This window comes from Peromyscus leucopus, chromosome 1, assembly GCF_004664715.2.
Source record: "Peromyscus leucopus breed LL Stock chromosome 1, UCI_PerLeu_2.1, whole genome shotgun sequence".
NCBI lineage: Eukaryota > Metazoa > Chordata > Mammalia > Rodentia > Cricetidae > Peromyscus > Peromyscus leucopus.
The window spans coordinates 61351597-61372388 of NC_051063.1; the positions used below are offsets into that span (position 1 = coordinate 61351597).

Below are 20792 nucleotides of genomic sequence, written 5' to 3' on the forward strand. Positions count from 1 at the left end.
GATCTTCATCAAATATGCAGACCTTCATAGATGAATATATTAGCAATTTGCAGTGTTTTGCTACTTAGCAATCATAGGCATCATTATTTCCAGACCAAAACACTTTGCAAATGTATAGATTTATAGCAAAATTTTTTAAAATTTTGATATCCACTGAGATTCCATCCATTTTTTTCTTATAGAATCAATGAATGAGGCTAACATTCCCTATATACTCACTTATTGAGAATTACCAGTCTTTTACTAAATAATCAAAGAAGTAAATCAAAGAGTACTTATATTTTCACTCTATCATATGTGAGCCAGCCTAGCATCATTTTACCCTGGAATCAATAACATTTCCTTTTTTTATTCTCTCATTTTCTCAATGAAAAGGGCTTTGAATAAACTGAATGAAAATAATTCACTCTGCTTACAGTATGGGTGGCAACTGTTTCGCCAGGTTACCACTTAAAACTTATTTTTGGTGTTTTCTGCTGTGCAAATTTTATATATTCTATTACCAGCTTTGCTGAGGTACAGCTGGCATATAATAAATGGCACGTGTTTAAATTGTAGGATTTGGTAACTTTTGACATGTGTTGAAATCGCTGCCACAATTAAGGTAATGAGCATATCCAGTGCTCCCAGAAGCTTCCTCTTGCCCTTTTGGACTTCCCCTACCACTGCTCCACCCCTCGGTAATTATTGACCTTTCTGTCACTCTAGGTTAGACTTCATTTTCTAGAGTGCTCTGGTAACAGAAGATGACAGTATGAACTCTTTGTCTGGCTTCTTTCACTCACTGTAATTACTTGGTGATTCATCCATGTTAGGTGTATCAATAGTTCATTCCTTTGTACTTCTGAGTAGTATTCCATTGTATAGACACAGCATAACTTTGAAAAAAGCTCTATTCAAATGTTGACTGCACTTGGAATGTTTCCAAATGGGGGAAGGAGAGAGAGAGAGAGAGAGAGAGAGAGAGAGAGAGAGAGAGAGAGAGAGAAGAGGAGGGGAGGGGAGGGAAGGAGAGGGGAGAGGGGAGAGGGGAGAGAGCTAGAGAAGGAAAGAAAAGAAACCATTAAACTCTTTTGCAGTCCCTGAACCGCTGAAGAGTACACTGTGACCATGACATATGACAGCTATGTTCCTTAATGTCCTCACTAACACTTGGTCAGACTCCTTAATTTTAGCTAATTAGTAGTTATGCAGTAGTGTCTACCTGTGTGCACTTCTTCAATAACTAATGATACTGGGAATTGTCTCACATGCTTCTCTATATGTCTCCCTTGCTATGAAGTGTTGATGTAAACAGTTTACACATTTTTGTAATGTGTTACTTATCTTATTTGTCAGTTTAAAATGTCTATCACATATTATGAATATAAATTCTTTTTTAATGAAAGTATTTTTATTCTCAGTTTTTTGTTTACTTATTTTTGAATAAAAATTCTTTATCAGATATATGATTTAAAAATATTTTCAGGATTGGGGTAATGACTCAATGGGTAACTGTTGATTTCCAAACAGAGAGACAGGTGTTAAAATCCCTAGCACTCACATTTTAAAAAAAGCCCTAAGTCTATCATGGCTGCACATACCTGTAACCCTAGCATTGATGGTGGGGTAAGCAGAGACAGGAAGATCCTGGGAGCTTGCTAACCTGTCAGCTAAACTTCCAATTTAGTGAGAGACTGCTTGAGGGAAAGAAAGTAGAGAGCCATAGAAAAAGACACCAATACTTTGTCCTCTGTATGTATGTTCACGCACATGCACAATGGCACACTCAAATGCAGTGCACAACACAGAACACACAAAATACTTTCTTTCCATATCTTTTTCATTGTGTCTTTCAAAAAGCATGCTTGGGAAGTGTGACTAATTTGTTCTTATTACATGCTTTGGATGTTGTGTCAAAGATATCCTTAACTATATTGTTTTGACCTGTAAGTTTTAGCCTTTGAATTCAGTTCTATGACCATTTTGACTTAGTTTTTGTGGAGGATGAAGATAAAAGTGTTTGAAATGGATATTCAGTTTTTCCATCTTGTCTCCTCCCTGAAAAAAAAAAAACAACAACAACAACAACAACAAAAAAAAAACCAAACCCGTAACCTTCACATGTGGTTTAGAAATCAGCCATCAGGAAATATGAAGGTCCACCTGACCCCCATTCTGTTCCACTGATTTTTTGCTTCTCTGTAGTGACACTGTACATCTAGTTCAGCCTCCAATCTTGTTCGTGTTCAAAGTTGCTTTGGTTATTCTAGGCTATCTGCATGCTGGTCTCTGATTGACTTTACACTGAAATTAGAATCAATATTGAACGCTGTAATTTGTGAAACTAATATATATCTACATTCATTTTTCTGGGTTTCATCAGCATAGTTCTATAGGTTCCAAAGGAGAACCCTTTTATCAGATGCATTTACGTATTTACATTTTTAATGCTACTCAGAGTATTTAAAAATTTTCAATTCTAGGCTATTTGCAGCTACAATTTAGAAGTAGAATTGCTTTTTGCAAAGCCACTTTTTATCTGCAACTGAACTGAAGCTGCATATTCCAATGGCCTATCTGACACATCAGATTTTCTACACAGACAACCAGGAAATCTACAAATACTGTCAATTTCACTTCTTTTCCAATTTGTTGCTTCTTACCTTATTCCCTAGGCAAGCATCCCCAACTTAATGTTGATTAGAAGTCATAAGACCAGATGTTTATACTTCTGACGTACAAGGAAAGCAATCAGTATTTGCTCATTGAATATGCTAACTGGAGGTTTTTGTCAATAAATCTCTTTCAGCCTGAGAAAGCTTCTATTTTCTATTAGATACTTTATAACCCATTTTTCCAAATACTTTTTCTGCATCTTCTGAGACAACTATGGCTTTCTGTTGTCACTTATTAATAGGGTTTATTTTGCTAATTAAAAAAATTGAAACTAACTTTGCATTCCTGAACCCTAATTGATCATTTTGCTTAAAATGTTTGGCTTGCTATTCACAAGTGATATTTATCTACAGTTTTCCTTTTTGTAATGTTTTTGGCTGGGTTTCATATTGGGGTAATGCTGGTCTCAGAACTTAGAAGAATCCTTTTTTTTTTTTTTTTTTTTAAGAAACTATTTAGACTTTGCTTTTTCTTAAACATATGACAGGATTTACCAGGAAACAACATGGTCCTGGAGTACTCTTCTATTTTATTTGTATTCACAGATGATACTTGGCTTACATTTGTCTGCATTTTACCTTCCCAAGAACTTTGCCATTTCATCTAAGTTGTAGACTTTAGTAGCAAAGAGTTGTAAAGGATAGTCTTGTGGTTTTACATCGTGTCATTTACACAAAGCCAAGCATCTCATTTCTGACACTGACAAGTTAAGACATCACTCTTGGTCTAGCTTGTTAGTCACTTACTGATTTTTTTCCTGGCTTTAACAATCAACATTGGTTTGATTATTTTTTCTTGTTTTTATTTTCCTACTTTGCTCCACAAATCCTTATTTTCCTTATGTCTATTTATTTGGTTTACTTAGCAGTTTTATAGTTCCCAGTATGAGGCCTTCTCTGAAATGCTTGCATGTTGCTATATGGTCCTCCCAATAACTGCTTTAGCAGTGCCTATAAACTGTAGCATGTTGTGTTTTCACTTTCATCTGATTTAAAACATTCTACATGTTTTTTTTCTCTTAGATTTCTTCTCTGACCCTGTGTTATTTAGAGACACGTTCTTTACTTTCTATATATTTCAGAATTTGACATCTTTTTAATTGATTTTTAATTTAATTCTATTGTGGTCAAAGGACATATGACTTGAATAATTTTAAGTTTATGAAATTTTTTCACAGTTCAGAATATGGTCTGTCTTGGCATGTGCTCTCTGTGTAGCTGGCAGCCATATTTATCCTGCTGTTGTTGGAAGGAATGCTCTACCAGGGTTAGTTAAGTCAACTTGATTGAAAGTATTGTTTGGATCTGCATTTCTGCTGACTTTTATGTCTGATAGTAGCATTTCTAGCAACAGAGGTATTAAAATATATTAATACTATTTATAGATTTTTCTTTCTCCTTTTGTACATATTATTTTATAGTTTCCCTTTTTGTTTCATGGTAAGCTGTCTTTAGAAATATCAACTCATGAAGCTGGAGACATGGCTTAGCAGTTAAGAGAGCATACTGCTCTTGCAGAGGACTCTAGTTTGGTTCTTAGCACCTACATCTGGTGACCCTATAGCTCCAACTCCAGGGGATCTGATAGCTCTTGGCTGTGCAAGCACCTGCATTTATGTACATATGCCCCCTCCCATAATTAAAACAGAAGCATCAATTTGTTAGTCACCAATGATTTAAGCACCTTACATATACACCATAGGATCTGATATGGAATATTTTCATCATTACTTTTCTAAATAGTCACAAATTTAGGATTTTATTTCCTCTTCAGGAGAATAAGTTTAAATATCAGAAGTATCACTGTTCAGAAGAGTGATTGCTGAATCCAATTCCAGTGAAATAAAACATTTAAAGCTCGTGGGACACTTTCCCATCAGATCCAAGCTAGCTTTCAGAGTCTGGATAGCAGGTGAGCACCACAGAATTATTGGCATAAATATTTGCCTAGAAACAACACAAACCAGTTTCAAAAGAATTTAAAATGACAGGCATTAATGCTCATGTCACAGTAAGTAGATAAAAGCAGGATTAAAACTGAGCATTCAGTGTGGACCCAACCCAGGGATGACAGCCATCAAAGCTGGGGTGTAGCCAGGGAGAGGACAGTTGTCCAAAACCTAACAGCAGTAAGACAGCAGCTAGTTATTCTTTATCATTTTCTCTGTATTCATGCTTCACAGTGAATATAATCTACTTTACTAATCAGAAAAAATATATCTCTTAAAACTTCAAAGTAGATATAGTTTCTTAAATATACAGGCTGCAGTGTGAAGGCAATTGGGCATATGTGCCAGCTGGGAAAGTCCAGCCATGGGCAAAGACAGAAATGGCTAAGACACTGCTGGAAAGATGACGGGAAACCAGGTTCCTATAAGGCACATGACCCTTCTAGGTATACAAGGGCCATTACTAGCCCATACTTCCATCCAAGGTGGACCCATTGGTTAGTCTACTCATTGATCATGAAGACTAGACTTGAGATGACAAACAGGAGGTAAAAAAAGCAGAATAATAGGGTAGTGTTATCAGTGACAGCCCAAAGAGAAGGAGAGTCATCAGGACACTGGGAATAGAAATGAGAGGCCAGAGGCAGTGCTGGTAAGAAGGTTCTGATCCAGGTTCAAAGTGTACCCAAGAAGCCATGACCAGCTTTCCCATTGATACCACCGTAGCCTACATTCCATCAATGAGGTAAGTTCTGAAGCCCAAAGTCCTGACCAACTTCCTTAGGACACTGAGGCTGCTGTGAGTCATTTGTAGCAACTGGGAGGGTCTTTAGAAATTTTGATTAGAGTCCTTCCAACCAAAGTCCTGAGCTATATCATACCTGATGCCCAGAACACAGGTGCAGGTGGCAGATGGAGCTATAAGCCTGCTATTGTCCCACACTCAGGCCTTGTCCTTGCACCCTGGTGGCTCTGATGAAGCCTAGTGGGAAGACTGAGAAGTCACAGAAGAACTGCTCTTGCCTCTGCAGCTGGCACGGACCTCACACTTGGAGTTTCCCAGGGCTAATCTATAAACCACCTGCTTCATAGTAACATGGGTACCTGTCAGATTTCAGGACCTTCCCACAATTAAGATAGCCCAAAGTTTTGTGGCGTGGGTTTCTAAATCTGCTGCAGATGAGCTCTGGTCTCCTGTATGGAGAGAACTTTTTCTGATGCAAAGAGAAATCTTCTGTCTCTAGCAGCAAGCAGACCCCCTGTCCTAAAAATCAGCTCCTTGCAAGTCCCTAGGCAAGTTTGTGGAAGCAGAACACCTGCCTTGCACATACCTCTGGGCTCCCCTGATAAAAGTAGCTCTGGAATCAGCCTTGGGAACTGGCTGGTCAACAGAGCAGGTCTAGCAGGGCAGAACACATTCAACTTGAACCAGGTAGCCTGGGAATCAGCCTACCTGAGTAGCTGCATGTGGACTCTGATGGTCCCTAAAGAAGAAGGTGAATCTGGAATCTTCATGAGGCAAGAAGTAACTGAGACCCCTCCCCAATATAAAACTAGGTCCTATAGAGGCTGCACAAATATCAAAAGAGTAGACTCAAGAGAAACACACAAAGCAAACAAAATAAGCCCACACATTGGTAGGTAGGGGAATGAAGGAAATTCATTTGTCTTGGTCTATTCTTCCAAGTGTATAAAACCAAAGGTCCCTGCTTGGCCTGCATGACAGAAACCTGCTCTCCAAGAGATGAGTCTCTACTCCCAGCACAGGAGTTCTCTAGAAAATCTAGTCTAAAGCTGAGGCCATAAAGACCCTGGATGGGTTCCCTGAGCTATCCTGTGTGAAAGAAGGTATATAGCATCTGTAGAGTAATGTGCCTCCCCCAAGAACCTCATGGACAAACGCTACTATGAACAAGAGTCCACAGTACATGGAATTAGACTCCAAGCACTTCAGATGTTGAACTTATCAATAGAGACTGCAAAAATAAACATGTTCACATGACTTCAAAATGAAAAGTTGTAATATGAAATATTAGAGAGGTACAAGGTGCTAAAACCAAGCTGATTTAAAGCTCTGCACAAGAATGCACAGAAATGAAGAAATATATGGTAACTAAAATGACTGTCTCAGTGGATGAGTAAGACAGTGGATGAGATATGCCTGCAGTTAGGAACAGCTGCAAGTACAGACACAGTATGGATAGCTTAAGAAAGACTGAGACAGCCAAAGACAGCCAAGGACAAGGTGAGATGGTCCAATAGAAGATTCTAGAGGGGAGGCTTGGAAGAGAGTTCAGCCTGAAAGTGCTTGCTTTACATGCCTGGGGACCTTGGTTTGATTCCCAGAACACATACAAAACTGCATGGTATGTTGGCATGTGCTTGAAATCCTAGCAGTGGGGAGGCAGAGAGGGGAGGATTCCTGGGCTCACTGACCTGACAGTCTAGCCTAATTAATGAATTAGAGCTCATTAATGAGAGATGCCGTCTCCAAAGAGGAAATGGTGTTTCTGGGAATGATACCCAAAGTTGTCCTCTGGCCCCCACACATACACATATGTACACAACAGTTTCCAGTAGATATGGGAGCCACTTTGCTTGCTTGATGAGAGACATAAGCCCTCAGATTCAAGAGTCAGTACCACAAGCCATGATAAAACACACACACACACACACACACAAACCAAAAAAACCAAACAAACAAACAAACAAAAACCAAATGATCCACCACTTTGATACATCATAGTTTATATAACACTAAACTCAAATGAGAATTTTTCAGAGTCACCAGGGTGAAAAGGTCATGTACAAAGCAGTGTTTGTATATAACTTTCTTCCCAAAACTGAACCATCATCCAGGAGCAAGGAACAATTAAAAGATGCAACCCAGCTGCAGCTGAATGCTCACCAAGACCATCCCTGGAGGAAGCCTAGACTCCCAGAAGAAGGAAGTTTAGTTAAATCTGTGAGCAAGCCTCAGTGTTCACACCACTAGCAATGTGAACAACTAATGCAGAAGACTATAAAAAGGCAAAACTAAAATACTGGGCAACACCAGCCTAGGGGTGTGTATCGTTGGGGGCAGGTGGTGTGATAGTACCTAGAACACACCCAGGTCTCATGAGGCTCAGGAGATGATCTAGTGAACAGCATGATCTAGTGAACAGCAAAGCATTTAAAATTTAATCCTCTGGGGTCATAGAAATTTGCATACAGGCAGGCTCTCAGCCTGGAGTGGAGGGCATGCAGAAAGCACCTCTGTCACTGACAGCTTTGTGAACTCCTGGGATTCAGGGCTGCTGCTTGACATACAATGGCAGATGTACAACATTCGTGAAAACAATCAAGCCCCACCCACAGCAGGATCTCTGCATATAATGCATCCACACCATCACTGAGAAATGGCTGTCAGTGTGTTAGATGTTCACTAAGCCCACAAGTGAGTCCTCAGGATTTCTATGGGCAGTAGTAGTCAGGTCACCAGTGTCGGGCTTCTCTATCATCTAAGGCCCTGGGCCTTGTTCTGCACTTCCTCCTCAGACCTGGATATCAATCCCTTTTGAATACTAGTAAGTTGAATGGCATGTGGCTTGAGTCCTCCTAGAGAGAGGCCTAGATGGTCCCCTGTGCCCTCTATAAGCTGTTGGCATTACCTCCATCTTCACTGAAAGCACAAGATCATGGCAAGAGTGGTGGGCCTTCTGGGGAGGAGTAGACTCCTGCCTGCTTTTCACAGTGCTTCTCTATAAGGAACACATACCCAATTTTCACTGCAGGGAAGACTGGACCCTGATACTACCTACCATCAAGAGACACCTTCCCTTACCTGCTTCTACCAGTCCAACTCCACCAAACCTGCAAATATCTCATAGGTGACCTAGAAGTGTTTTCTTAGGATACACGCATGTCTTTGGGAGATCCCTGAATGATTCTGGGCCTCTGTCCAGTCACCTTTACCTTTGAACAGCACTGCATCTCACTTCTATCTTCAGCATACAGTGAAGGACTGTGTGCAGATGGGTTTTTGCACACCATGAACAGGTGTGTGTCCTATGCTAGGACAAGATGATGGCTTCCTAGTTCTCACACACAGATGAGGTCCAAGTTCGGGTTTGGCCTGGCACTAGAAGTCAGTGTGACTGCTTAGGCTCTGCTTCATGGGAGCAGACACTCTGGGGCTTTCCCAGTGATGATATCCCTCCCCCACTGGGATTAGCACCCCGTCTCCATGCCAGAGTGCTTAAGATTCCCAAGAGCCTCTTAAATAAGGAGACTTCAGTATATCAGGTAACCTGTGGGGTAGGGGTTACCCCAGGTCCTTAGAGGGGCCAGACTAGTAGCTCAGTCTCCAAAATCTGGTGGCTCTGGACTAGGCTGACTTATCTCATTAATAGAAAGAGATGGTGCGGTGTGGGAGCATTCCACAAGCAGTGCTGCTTTCTCCGCTCGTGTACCTCATTAACATGCCACAGACATCACTTCGGACTTCATAACACTAAGCAGGCTGAATGGACGGCAGGGACACTGCTGCCCCGTATTCAGAAAACATCGAGTGATGCTTCTCCTGGGCAGGCACAGGGCTGCATCCCTGCCGCCTCTGCTCACGCCCAACCTGCCCATTAGCATTAGCAGAAAGCCCCTATTTGCATTGAGACAATGGTCCTACCCCTGAAGCAGAGCTGCAGGGGCACTGGGCATTTGTTGGCACAATTGCCCTTTGTGCCCGCTCCAGTGGGCAGGCGGGGAGTATGTCCCAGGGGCTCATGGAGATGTGGCCAGCCCTGAGCCAAATCCCCATGCCATCTGATGAGGACGCAGCAGCTTGGCGCTTAGTAGAGTGGGGCCCAGACTGGGTCCTGACAGACGGGATGCCTAGGGTAGCCTTCAGGAGCATAGAACAGCCACAGCCCCTTTCTTGAGCACTTCCCACCCTCCTGCCAAGATGTATTGGTGGGAACAATGACACAGGACACAGGTCAGCTGCCCTCAGACAAGCTGAACTTGGTAGGCTAGGGCCCTGACACCTGTGAGAAGGATGAGGAACAATGTTGTTGGTCACCCTTTGCTATGCCTGAAATGATCCTTACAACTGCCAACAAGCTGGAAGTTTCTGGAACATTCTTAGTCCCAAAACATTCTGGCAGGTGCCAGGCATCGGGAAGAAATCTGAGAAGGGAGGCACTGACCTAAATGAGCACAGAGCAGAGGGACAGAGTCTTGACACAGGAGATGGTGCTGCACACACTTTGTCGTTCTGCACCCTTAGTTCCCATCCTACCACAGTGCAATGTCAGTGCCTGTTTCCTGCCAGGCATAAGACCTGACCACATGGCACACGAGGCTGGGTATGATTGTTGGCCAGATACTGAAACTAGATGTCCATTCCTCAACAAGACACTCAAATGAAGCCTCCCCTTGGAGCCTGGGACTCATTGAAGGTAAGCAGGAACAATTCTGAACTAGAGGCAAAATTCTGATTTGCAGAAACTGGGACCACAGGAGCCAGCACTAGGCCCTGAGTTGCCTATCATTGCTGGAGTGAGCAAGTAGTCAAGGGGGAAGTGAGCTGAAAGTCCATTCCTTTGGCTCAACCTTCTACCTCCCCATCTGTAAAAGGCTTCTCCTGACCTCAAGTGCCATGGCCCAACCAACTATCATTTGTTTTTAGTCAGATGTTCCCTCCACCTAAGGACTGAATCTTGGGCAGGGACTTTAGGAATATTTGCAAGGTCTCTCCTCCCTGTCTTTTGGGAAGTGGTTCCAGGACTCCCCCAATTCATGGATATTAAAGTCCCTTAGATAAAATAGGAAAACATTTGCCTAGAACTTTCTTGCACATCCTCATGACATCTCCAGAATCTTTAGAAGAGCAACTGCCATGTAATAGTCTGCCAATTGATTGAGTTAGAGGATGCAGAACCTGTGTGGACACTGGGATGTTTGGACCATTTGCTTCAGTAAATAGTCCTGAGAGGAAGCAGCCAGCAGGACAGTTTAAGGGGTTTCCCATAGATGCTGAGCAAAAAGCATGTAGTGAGTTGAGCCACATCCTGGTCCTACTGACAGATCACTATCTCAACACCCACACTGACTCAGAAGAATAAAAAGACCAGAACCATTCAAATCAAGTTATAGACCATTGCTAGAGAATTCAGTCATACACCCTGAGCTGGGCACTGAAATTTCTTTTTTCAGAGAGATATGAGAGCTACAGGAAGGAGAGGGTCCCTTCTACAGCCACCTATGCTGTCTCCTAAGGGTTATGCTGCAAACTCAGAATGTCCACTTTGTATCTGGGGCCAGGAATGTGAGCGTCCTAGACCCATACAGCCCTGTCTCATGGGAAAGTGCTTGACAGTATGTCATAATAATGGAAACAGCACACGTACCTCTGGAGAAGTCTCTCTGGTCAATGGATACTTTGTGCTCCTACTGTGGTCCTTTGATAAAGGGGTCTCCAGACCAAAGGAAGGCACATCTGGAGGCATGCCATATTCCCACTTTGTAGCCTGGAAAATAGGCCTGACCTCTCCAAGTTGCCTTTTCACATGTGTATTACAGAGCCTCGCTATGGCTTAACAGAGGCAAAACTTGAACTGGGACCCAAGCATCCAAATTTTGGACAGGCCTGCAGTCTTATCACCAGGTTCCATGAACCTGGCCTCATCCAGGCCCCACAGAAGAATGGATATAGATCAGTTCTGGTGACACTAGATACAGACTTAGGGCTGCATAAGAAATGTTTGTCCATCAAGGCACTGAAACCAATTCCATATGTCCCCATGATTTCACCAGCCAGTCACTGGCCCTCTAGGGCCTGCAGAGGCCTCATGTCTACCACCCTCACCTTTGGACTTCCCTGTCAGTGGGCAAATCTCCAAGAGGTTACCCCAGCCATTTTTCAAACACAGAACTTGGGTGCTGAAAGGGAGAAGCCCAGTGAACAGGACATATATGTCACCTTCCCTTTTGTGGCCAGAACAGGTCATGCTGACCCCCAACATTCGAAGGCAGCTGTAGGTATCCTCTCAACCGACTGTGTAGTGAGTACCTCCTTGGGAAAGACAAGGAGAACATGGCATCAAAGCTTCCAGAAGCTTCCAGGTCTACTCTGCCTTCCATCCTCCTGGAGCAGAGACCTCAAGCTATGCTTAGGATTCCAAGGTAGACAGTGACTGTGTATATGCTATAGGACCTTATGGACAGAATTCCAGGAGAGAACTAAGGGTGGGTGGCATGGAAGCTCCCCAAGCCAGATTGACGCTGCTACAGGGTCAGCACTGAGTGCCCTGCCCCTACATACATGGGAACTTGCTTACCTGAGCTGTCATAGCCATCAATGGAGAAATGGTCTGGCTTCCGATCCTCTGGGGGATCATATGTGATGTGAGGGACAGTGAACATTTTCTCTCCAGGACTCATCCCATTATCCTTGTCCAACTTGAACTTCTTCTTCTTTACCTAAAATGTCCACATAATGAGTGGCACTTCCTGAGCACCATCTGCCAGACTGTCAACCAGTCCCAGAGCACCTGTAGAGTCCTGAGTTCAGCCTTGAAATATGTACCCTTGAGGGAACTTGGGTCAGGGGCTGAGCTCTAGGACCCTCAGACATTGGTGGAGTGAGGCTTCAGTGTGCTGATGCTGCTGGAGGGTTCAGGGTTTTGCTTGGCCCCTTGTGGCCCTCTATGAGCCATGGCCTAAGAAAGGCAGGCAGACAAAACAAATCAACAAAACAAAACAACAGTATAAATATAAATATGCAAGCTCACACCAGGACAGTATGGCTGAAGGCCAAGGCAGCAGACTATGGTAGGAGATACCCTGTGAGCACTGGAGCATCTTTAAAGAGGACTCCTGGAGAAAGTGAGGGAGTAGGTTGTGTGAAGCCAGGGAGAGCATTCAGACAGAGGGAAGAGCAAGTTTAAGCATCCAGTGACAGTTGGAAGCTGGGAAGGTTGTCTCTTCAAGGAAAGTGAGGGTGATGGCCAGGAAAGAGAAGAGCCCCAACCTTTTCCTCATTGCTCCAGGTAGATGGCAGGACTCCTGCACACAGCTGCTGGAACTTGCCTCCTCTGTGGTCTAGAGCTCCTATGCCTTCCCCTTCTGCCTGCTGTACCCAACAAGGAAAACCAGCACCAGGGTCCCCTCAAGAGCTTTGTTCCAGTAACTGATGGATCTAGCCCATCCAATTCCAGAAGCACTCTCTTAAGACCTATCCTGGTCTTGGCATGGTCAGTCCAATATGGCTCTAAGGGTGGGGGACATAAGGACAGCAGGGATCAGGTCAGACTTCCTTTGACCTCAGAATGATGGTGGCATCTTGATGAGCACTTCCCTGAATAGCAATACCGGGGTCTCATGCTCAGCCTCTCCAGCTTCCTGAGCTGCTAATACACAATCCCCATTCTAGTGGCTGGTAAGGCTGCTTACCATGACAGACTTCTTAGGCTTGGGGCTGGGGGACAGCAGAGTGTGACTCCGGGCAGGCTTCCGTACATAGATCTTCCAGGTGGATGAGTCAGGGTTCTCAGCAGCATAGCACCTCCACGCAGTCTGATATTAGGCAGAGGGGAAAGAAGGGAGGGGTCATTGATCCAGCCACTCAATGGTACCACTTGGAAAATCTTCAGCTCCTCCTGGAGTGCCAGGCCCAACTTGTCCCCAGGCCCCTTCCCTGACAGCAGGACTTGGCCTTCTAGGCTAAGAAGGGGACTGGCTCATGCATCAACTATCTATCAGTCATAGCTCAGATACTAAACAAGACCTTTGCCTGTTACGGGAGCCCCTCCTGAAGAGTGACCTTGAACAGGCCCCATATATATTAACTAAGGCAGAGTTAGATAACCAGAGTTTCCCCAGAGAAGGATAGTGGAAAAGGGCTGCCCAGGCCTGTGTGAGCACCAGCAGGGTGTGGAGTAGAGCCCCAGGGATCAGCAGGAGGTGAGGCCCCCCAGGGGCTTCAGGTGCTAGCTTGTGGCTATGAGGAGTTTCTGATGACTACAAATGAAACTCTTGGCAAACATTCTAGAGGGACTACCCCTCCCCATAATCATCACAGCAAGATGACCTAGAGGGGCCTGAGGGAGCCAAGGGAGTAAGAGGAGGAAGGAACAGATGCCAGAGCCTCTTATGGGGGTATATGGTGGCTTTGTCACTACAGGCCCTATGAGCATAAGAAAGTAAAACTGGTTGAAAGTTCTACATGCTGGCAAGGTTTCTAGGTGATAGCCCCCACTCTATGACAGGAATCTAGCACAGACACATAACCTAGGCAGGGGTACCTATGACCTGGGACTGTTTAGAGGCCCTTCCAAGGGCTGTATTGGGCAGCTCCACTTGATCTAGAGGGGTTCACACAGTGATCATAACCATTACACTGGTTAGAGGGTTATGTCCACATCCAGGCTATATTGGCTCATGGAGGACATCCATGTTCTGGATAAATGAAAAAACACAGGACCCGTTTGCAATGGGTTTCTCTGCCATTGAAGGGCAGTCCAGCTCTCTGGAGTGCTCCTAAGGGAGTACATAGCAAAACCCGCCATCTCCTCAGCTACCTTTAGAACCTTCTTGCCCTCTTGCTCTCAGGCTCTGCAGTCCCTAACTTCCAGCCTTCTGAGAAGTAGCCTGTGCTGTCTGACTGTTGAACCTACTACTCTCACCAATCACCACTGGTCCTAAGAGATGCCAAGCCTCCCAGAGGCAATGCCTCTGCCTCCCTCCCTCCCTCCCTCCCTCCTCTCCTCCCTTCCTCCCCCCTCTCTTCTCTCTCTCTCTCCCTCTCTCTCTCTCTCTCTCTCTCTCTCTCTCTCTCTCTCTCTCTCTCTCTCTCTCTCTCTGACTTGTCCCTGTCCCCAGAGGCTGACTAGCAGGGTATAGAATGGCTGAATGGCCATGGTCAGGCCTTGCCCTAGCAGGCAAGTAGGGCCCTCAATGGGAATAGTACGGGGAGTGATGGTCCTGCATTTCTGTGCCCATCCTGTCATCCCAATATTGGGTACTTTCCCAGAGAGCCACCTCACCATGGGAGGAGCCACAGCAAAAGGACCCATTCCACTCGGGCGGTGGGCATGGCTGGGAGTGGTTCCAATTCCCAAGCACATAGCACTGCCAGCTCATCAGGCACACACAGCACATACCTGGATGAGTGATGCTGCAGCTGGGATCTGCCGGTTGAAGTGCTTCTGCCTCTGCTTCTGCTGGACCTTCAGGGCAAACCCGGAGCCAAGTATCCCCTGGTAAGGGACAGAAGGTGTCCACTTCACATGGGCCATGCTGGGCAGTTCCCAACAAAGGACAAAGGTCCCAAGGAAGAACAAGAGGCAAAAAGCACCTGGAGACGAGGCTTGCACAGTGCCCAGGGCTGTGGCAAGGCAGGTACCACCAGGAGGTGGGTATGAGATACAGCAGATGCCATCTGAGGGTAGTCACTAGGCTCAGCCTGCTTGACCTTGCCACCCAGGGAGGCAGAACCCACTTCACAGGGCTGATTCAACATGAAGCCTGGCTCCAGAAGAGATCCGAGTCTCTATCTGTTCCTAGGCACCAGCTGTGGAAAGCCAGGTGGGTTAGCTATGGTAGAGGGACCATACCCGCAGGGGAGCAGGAGTTTGTGCCTGTCATCAACAAGGAGCCCACAGCTACTGCAGCCAGGGTGGCCAAGGAGAGCAGTGGCAGAGAAAAAGTGTTGCCTTAGCAGCTGGGGGCCATGCAGGAGACACACACCATATGTCATGACCTATGTCTATATGTTACACATGCATGTACAACAGACACATAAACACACATTGTCTGCCATGTGCTGCAGAGACTCATGCAACAGATACTATATAGCTGTGGAACATATGTGCAAATATATGTGTACACATGACATACAGAAAATCACAAATACATCTATAAATAACACGTACACATACACAGAACACATGGTAAATATGCTATTCAAATGTAACACAGATACTTATGCATGCAATACATGTGTACAGTATGTATATATAACATGTATAAGACACACCTACAATGACACATATGTACAAGTAACCAGTGTGTGTCCCACATAGCACATATGTGTAGACATGGGTCTGTGATTTCTGGAAAGGTTATGAGATAGACTCTGCAGATAGAGCTGCAGAGCAGGTCTACAGGTTCTGCCCTGTCTGCTCCTCTGTACCTTACTGCTTCTGTCAAGCACCACAACAGGCTACCTTGTACTCTACTTCAGGGGATACCCAGAGTTGGGGCAAGGATTCATGGGAAACAAGGGAGAAGGTCCAGATGGATGCCTACCGCTGGGAGTGCAAAGAAGGATATGGCAAAGACAGAGAAACAGGAGGCGATGGTCTTCCCGACCCACGTCTGGGGTACCTTATCCCCATAGCCAATGGTGGTGACTGTGACCTGCAAGGAAGAAGGATCACAGTCAGTGGCTGGTGGGATGAGAACCTCAGAAAGGATACCCGTGGTCCCAACCCAGTGTCTTGATAACAAGAGAGCTGACCTAAAACCCTATCCACCATGATAGTGAGGCACAGTTTGGAGAAAGTGCCAGGGACAGCACTGGTAAATTGGTTCAAGTTTCTGTCTCCTTAGTCCCTCAACTCTGACTACCACAGATGGCACAGCCCTGGGGTTGTGGAGAGCTTGGGGTGTACAGGACAGGCAAACAGCTCAGAGGCCACCCACAGGGGCCAGGCTTCCTGCCCCATCCCAAGGAGCCCTGTCCTGGCCACCGAAGTTGCAGTACACTGGCCCCCAGGAGGCCGGAAGCTCCCACTGAGGCCAGCAGTCCACAAAGGCCCAGGATGGGGCTGAGTGCTGCTTCCTGCCACCAGCCCAGGGATCCAGATGTTTCATTTTTCCTTTTCAGAGAGAATAAGACAAGGCGCTAGCCTTCTTCTCTGTGGGAGAGCAGCGTCCAGGGTGTGCGGTGGGACAATGGGAGTGAGGGGCTGCCCCCCTAGGCCACCCCCTGCTGTCATCTGAGGTTTGCTCCTGAGCCCTCTGATGAGGGACTTGGGGGCCCACCCTGGCTGTGCCTAACTGCTAGGTCATACCATGAGGCTGCCTTGGGCTTGCTGGAGAGACCAGGGTGGTCACACACACTCACACACAGCCACTGGGGTCACAACACGCTATCCAGGTCTGCCCTGCAGCTAAGGCAGGTCAGTGCGATGGGAGAGCCTGCCCATTCAAGGTCTTCATAGCCTGCTCACTCTAGGCACCTCAGCTGTCACCCCAGGAGCCAAGTGACAACCCCCACCCAAGACCTTCATGAGAACCCCTAAGTGACCCCTGCCCAACAGGGTCAGCAAGGATGAAGCCTGGGGAACACCACGTAATAGACTCCAATTGAAGTGAGGACCAGAGAGGAAGCCTCAAGATCCCTCCTAACCATCACTGCCCACTCCATTCCCAGAGAGACTGCACTTTGGACCACTGCTGTTCCCCAGTGGCCACTGAGGAGGAGGGGAAGGCAAGAGAGGTCTGGGGATCAGAGGTGACCAGGCACATGTGAGTGGATATGGGGATAGGTGCTCACCATGCAGGCAAGTACTCTGAGCAAGTACAGCCGGGGGGCAGAGGACAAGGACAGCAGGAGTAACCCCACAGTGCCAAGTCTGTCACTCTGGCCAGTATGCTAACAGGCCATGAATCAACAGGTCAATTTCCCTGAATGGCAAACAACAGAGCAGGCCACAGCTGGGCCCAGGCCACCAGTGGGCCACCCCTTCAATGCTGCACCAGGCTGCAGGGGCTGCATACTGGTGTTTCCCACAACTGCCCACATGAAACGTTCCCCACAATGTCATTAGCCTTAAACAAATCCACACCCCACACAAACAGAGGGCATAGCAAGTCATTCATGGCTGGGCCCTTTAAAGGGACCACCCTGTTCTACATATGTGGCCATACACTTGTAAACGTGCCTCACAAGGAGACAGGGACACCCGCTCACACTCACACACACATGTGGGAACTTGCACCACTGACAGAAATGAGACACCATGAGAGTGTGCATACACACTGCATAAGTTCACAAAGAGGTCTAAAAGTCACATCCATGACTGACAGCCAGGGCACATGCTGTCCAGACATCTTATATGCACACACACACACACACACACACACACACACACACACACACACACACACACACCCCTGAAACAGCTCAGATTGTGTAAGTAGAAGCCAAGCCACTCTTGGGACTGAGGGCATGGCTGCCAGCAGACTGCTGAATGAGAAGGCCCAAGTGAGCTGAAGCTCCTAGCTAGTAGTGTCTTCCCAGTGGAAGACTGTACCCCACATGTGAGAGCTGGCCCACAGCTGCCTTCTCTAGGAAGCCAAGCACATGTCAGGAGCTACTTACAAAGGCAGACCCTAGGCTGCAGCCATCAAGAGTTCAAGGTCATCTGGGATATATAGTTTGTTTGAGGCTAGCCTGGGTTATATGAAACCTATCCCCCCTGCCAAAAAATAAAAAATAAAGGAAAACATCTATAAAGGTGGAAGGGTAATGGTCTAGATGGCAAGCTGGGAAGAAACACAGGTGAGTGGGGGAGGAAATGACTTATGCAAGAAAGAGACCTGAGGCCATGCCTGTGCCTTTTCCCTAGGGTCTTAACTGCCCCTCCACTCCTACCATCAGTAGGAGGAAGGCTCCAGTGCAGTGGTCCTGAGTGCTGGCCAGTCCTCTGTTGGAGGGTACCTAACTACTAGGACCCTCTTCCTTCTCCTGGGCCACCACAGCCCCCCAGTCCAGTTCATAAGTCCTCACTCTCAGGTGACCTGTCCCTGTCAAATTGTTTTTCCTGAAATCACAGAGACAGCAATTCAGGAATGGGCCATTTTATAGAACTGTCTAGAACCTGTCCCCAACAGCCAGATCTGCAAGTCTCCTGGGCCAGTGAACAGAGGGGACCAATCTAGGACCCAACCAACAGTAGGTCACCTGAGCCATCCCCACTTGAGTTCACAGATCGCTGTCCCAATGACAGAACCTGCAGGGCAACCTATGGTTCATGGTCCCCCTCATCCTCTGGAACAAGCTCCAGTATCAAGGAATAAAAGACTGGGAGAGCTTCCAGAACTAGTGGTACCTAGTCCTCTCCTTTTGAGTCTGGAGGAGGTCTGGTCCAGAATCTACAGTCACAATCATGGCTGGAGCTCAGCTTCCCGCATGCTCACCGACTTAACTCTTATTTATAGTCTTGGATTAGATGTATCCAAAGAGGTTAGTTGACATATCCGGGACCACACAGCTGATGCCTGGTGAGTACAGCTTGGTCTCTACATCAGCCTCACACTGGGTCACCCCTGTAACTCACATTTCACTACCTTCTGACACTGTCTGCTTCCTCCAGGCGGAAGGGTAACTGGGAAGCTCTATTCCTGAGCCTCATACAGGCACCTCCTCAATGGCATGAACCAAACCCCTGTGCACCACCATCACCAGACCTTCTGAGTCTATGTAATACATCTGTAGGCACTGGCTATTGAACAACCACAAGTTGGGTGTGCTTTATAGACTCCTAGTCATCCTCTAAAGACCCCTCCTTGGGAAGAGCTCACTGGCAAGGGTCCCTGGCAGGCCCTCCGCCCTAGCTGCATGATACTCATAGAACCTACATGGAAGAGGAAAAGGCTGAGTGCTACAAGCCCTGGCCCCTGCTCTAGCCTCTACTTCTCCGGAGTCAGAATATTCCTGAAGAATCACATCTCCTACGGATAGTTCCACAGAGCTTGCATGGGATCATCTAGGAGACCTCCCCACCCCAAAACCCCTCTGGTCTGACTCTGCAGGATACAGTCCAGCCTGGGAGGTGGGAACTTTCCAAAGCCTCCAGGTGAGGAATGAAATGCTGTCAGACTGGGTTTTTTAAGGGACTGAAACACAGGGTGGGGTTCCAGCCTGTTCACTTTAGTTCTGTATTTATCCACTGGGGTAAACAGAGCCCAGCAGCCGCCTGTTTTCAGAGACCCCCAGGCACTAAACAGAGGAGCCCGTGTTTGCAGAAATGGCTTTTTCCTGTGCTCAAACCCTAATACAAACAAATGCATTCTGTTCCAGAGGTAAGGGAAAAGTCTGAGGAGCTCCCCAAATGCTTCACAGCCACACTTGGATGTTACATTAGGGGGTTCTGGGACCTCACACCCATGTAGATATTCCAACCAGAGGAAGGGGACACAGTCCCATGGAGCAGGCACCTTTGTTTTCCAGCTTATGGGAGCCCATGGTCTGTGAAGACAGGCAGCCCCACAAAATACTGCCTGGATACCTACATTCTGGACTTAACTGTGTTCCCCATATGGCTCACCGTCCCCTCACACACACAGACTATTCAGAATTACAGCCTTCTTCTGGGTCCCCTGGGTAGATCCTAATCCAGTGATATGTGTCCGCGTGAAACACAAAGGAACAACACAGGGTGCTTGGACCCCCAGAAACCAGACTTAATAATGAAAAGCCCTCCCCACAGAGCCTTCCAAGCGAGCACAGTCCTGCTCCTGCCTCAGTTTCAGACCTTGGTCTTCAGAGCTGTGGGATCTCGACAGAACAGGACACACTGAATCCACCAGCAGTGTGGCAGTGGACAGGCTTTCCTGTCCCCATTCATCTAGTTCACTGGCCAGTGGAGGACCCTCAGCTTCATCACAGCATCTCCAGGCTAATAAGGTGAGAGAAGTTCCAATCCATGCAGGCATGCCTCTATGCCCAGTCCTACCTCAGTGTACCTTAGGGGAAGCTAGTCCAGCTCTTAGGGTCCAGCCAATACCCTTTAGGATAGGGGACAGGGCTTGAGGCCTGGCCTGGGACAGACACAGCAGATAGTAGAGGGGTCTGGCATTCTGAAAATTCTCTCACGTGTGGGTGCTCACCCCACCCCACCCCACCCCCGACACACACACACACACACACACACACACACACACACACACACACACACAGATGAGAAGCCCAGGAGCAGGGTGGGGCTGTACTCCCCTTGTGGAATGAGGGGAGACAAAGGAGATGACTGTTCATTGGCACAAGGCTACAGAACTCTGAGCCCGGCTGCCCCTGTCCTGCAGCACTCAAGTTCTGCTTACCCTAGAGGTGCCAGGAACACAGCCTTGGGCTGCTCCCACCCGACAGCTGCAGAGACTGCCGCTGAATGAATGGGGGCTGCTGGCCCCCTGAGCTGGG

The 20792-nt window shown here is 46.8% G+C and overlaps 1 protein-coding gene across 1 annotated transcript in view; it reads right to left on the minus strand.

Annotated features, from left to right (window-relative positions):
- Positions 1-20792, minus strand: part of Kcnq1 (potassium voltage-gated channel subfamily Q member 1) — a 329937-nt gene that overhangs the window by 220073 nt on the left and 89072 nt on the right. The window contains exons 7-10 of the mRNA XM_028870925.1: positions 15896-16006; positions 14749-14844; positions 13040-13162; positions 11926-12067 (exon numbers count right to left, since the gene is read on the minus strand). Of these exons, the coding sequence (XP_028726758.1) occupies positions 11926-12067; positions 13040-13162; positions 14749-14844; positions 15896-16006 (472 nt within the window). The remainder of the gene's footprint in view (positions 1-11925; positions 12068-13039; positions 13163-14748; positions 14845-15895; positions 16007-20792) is intronic.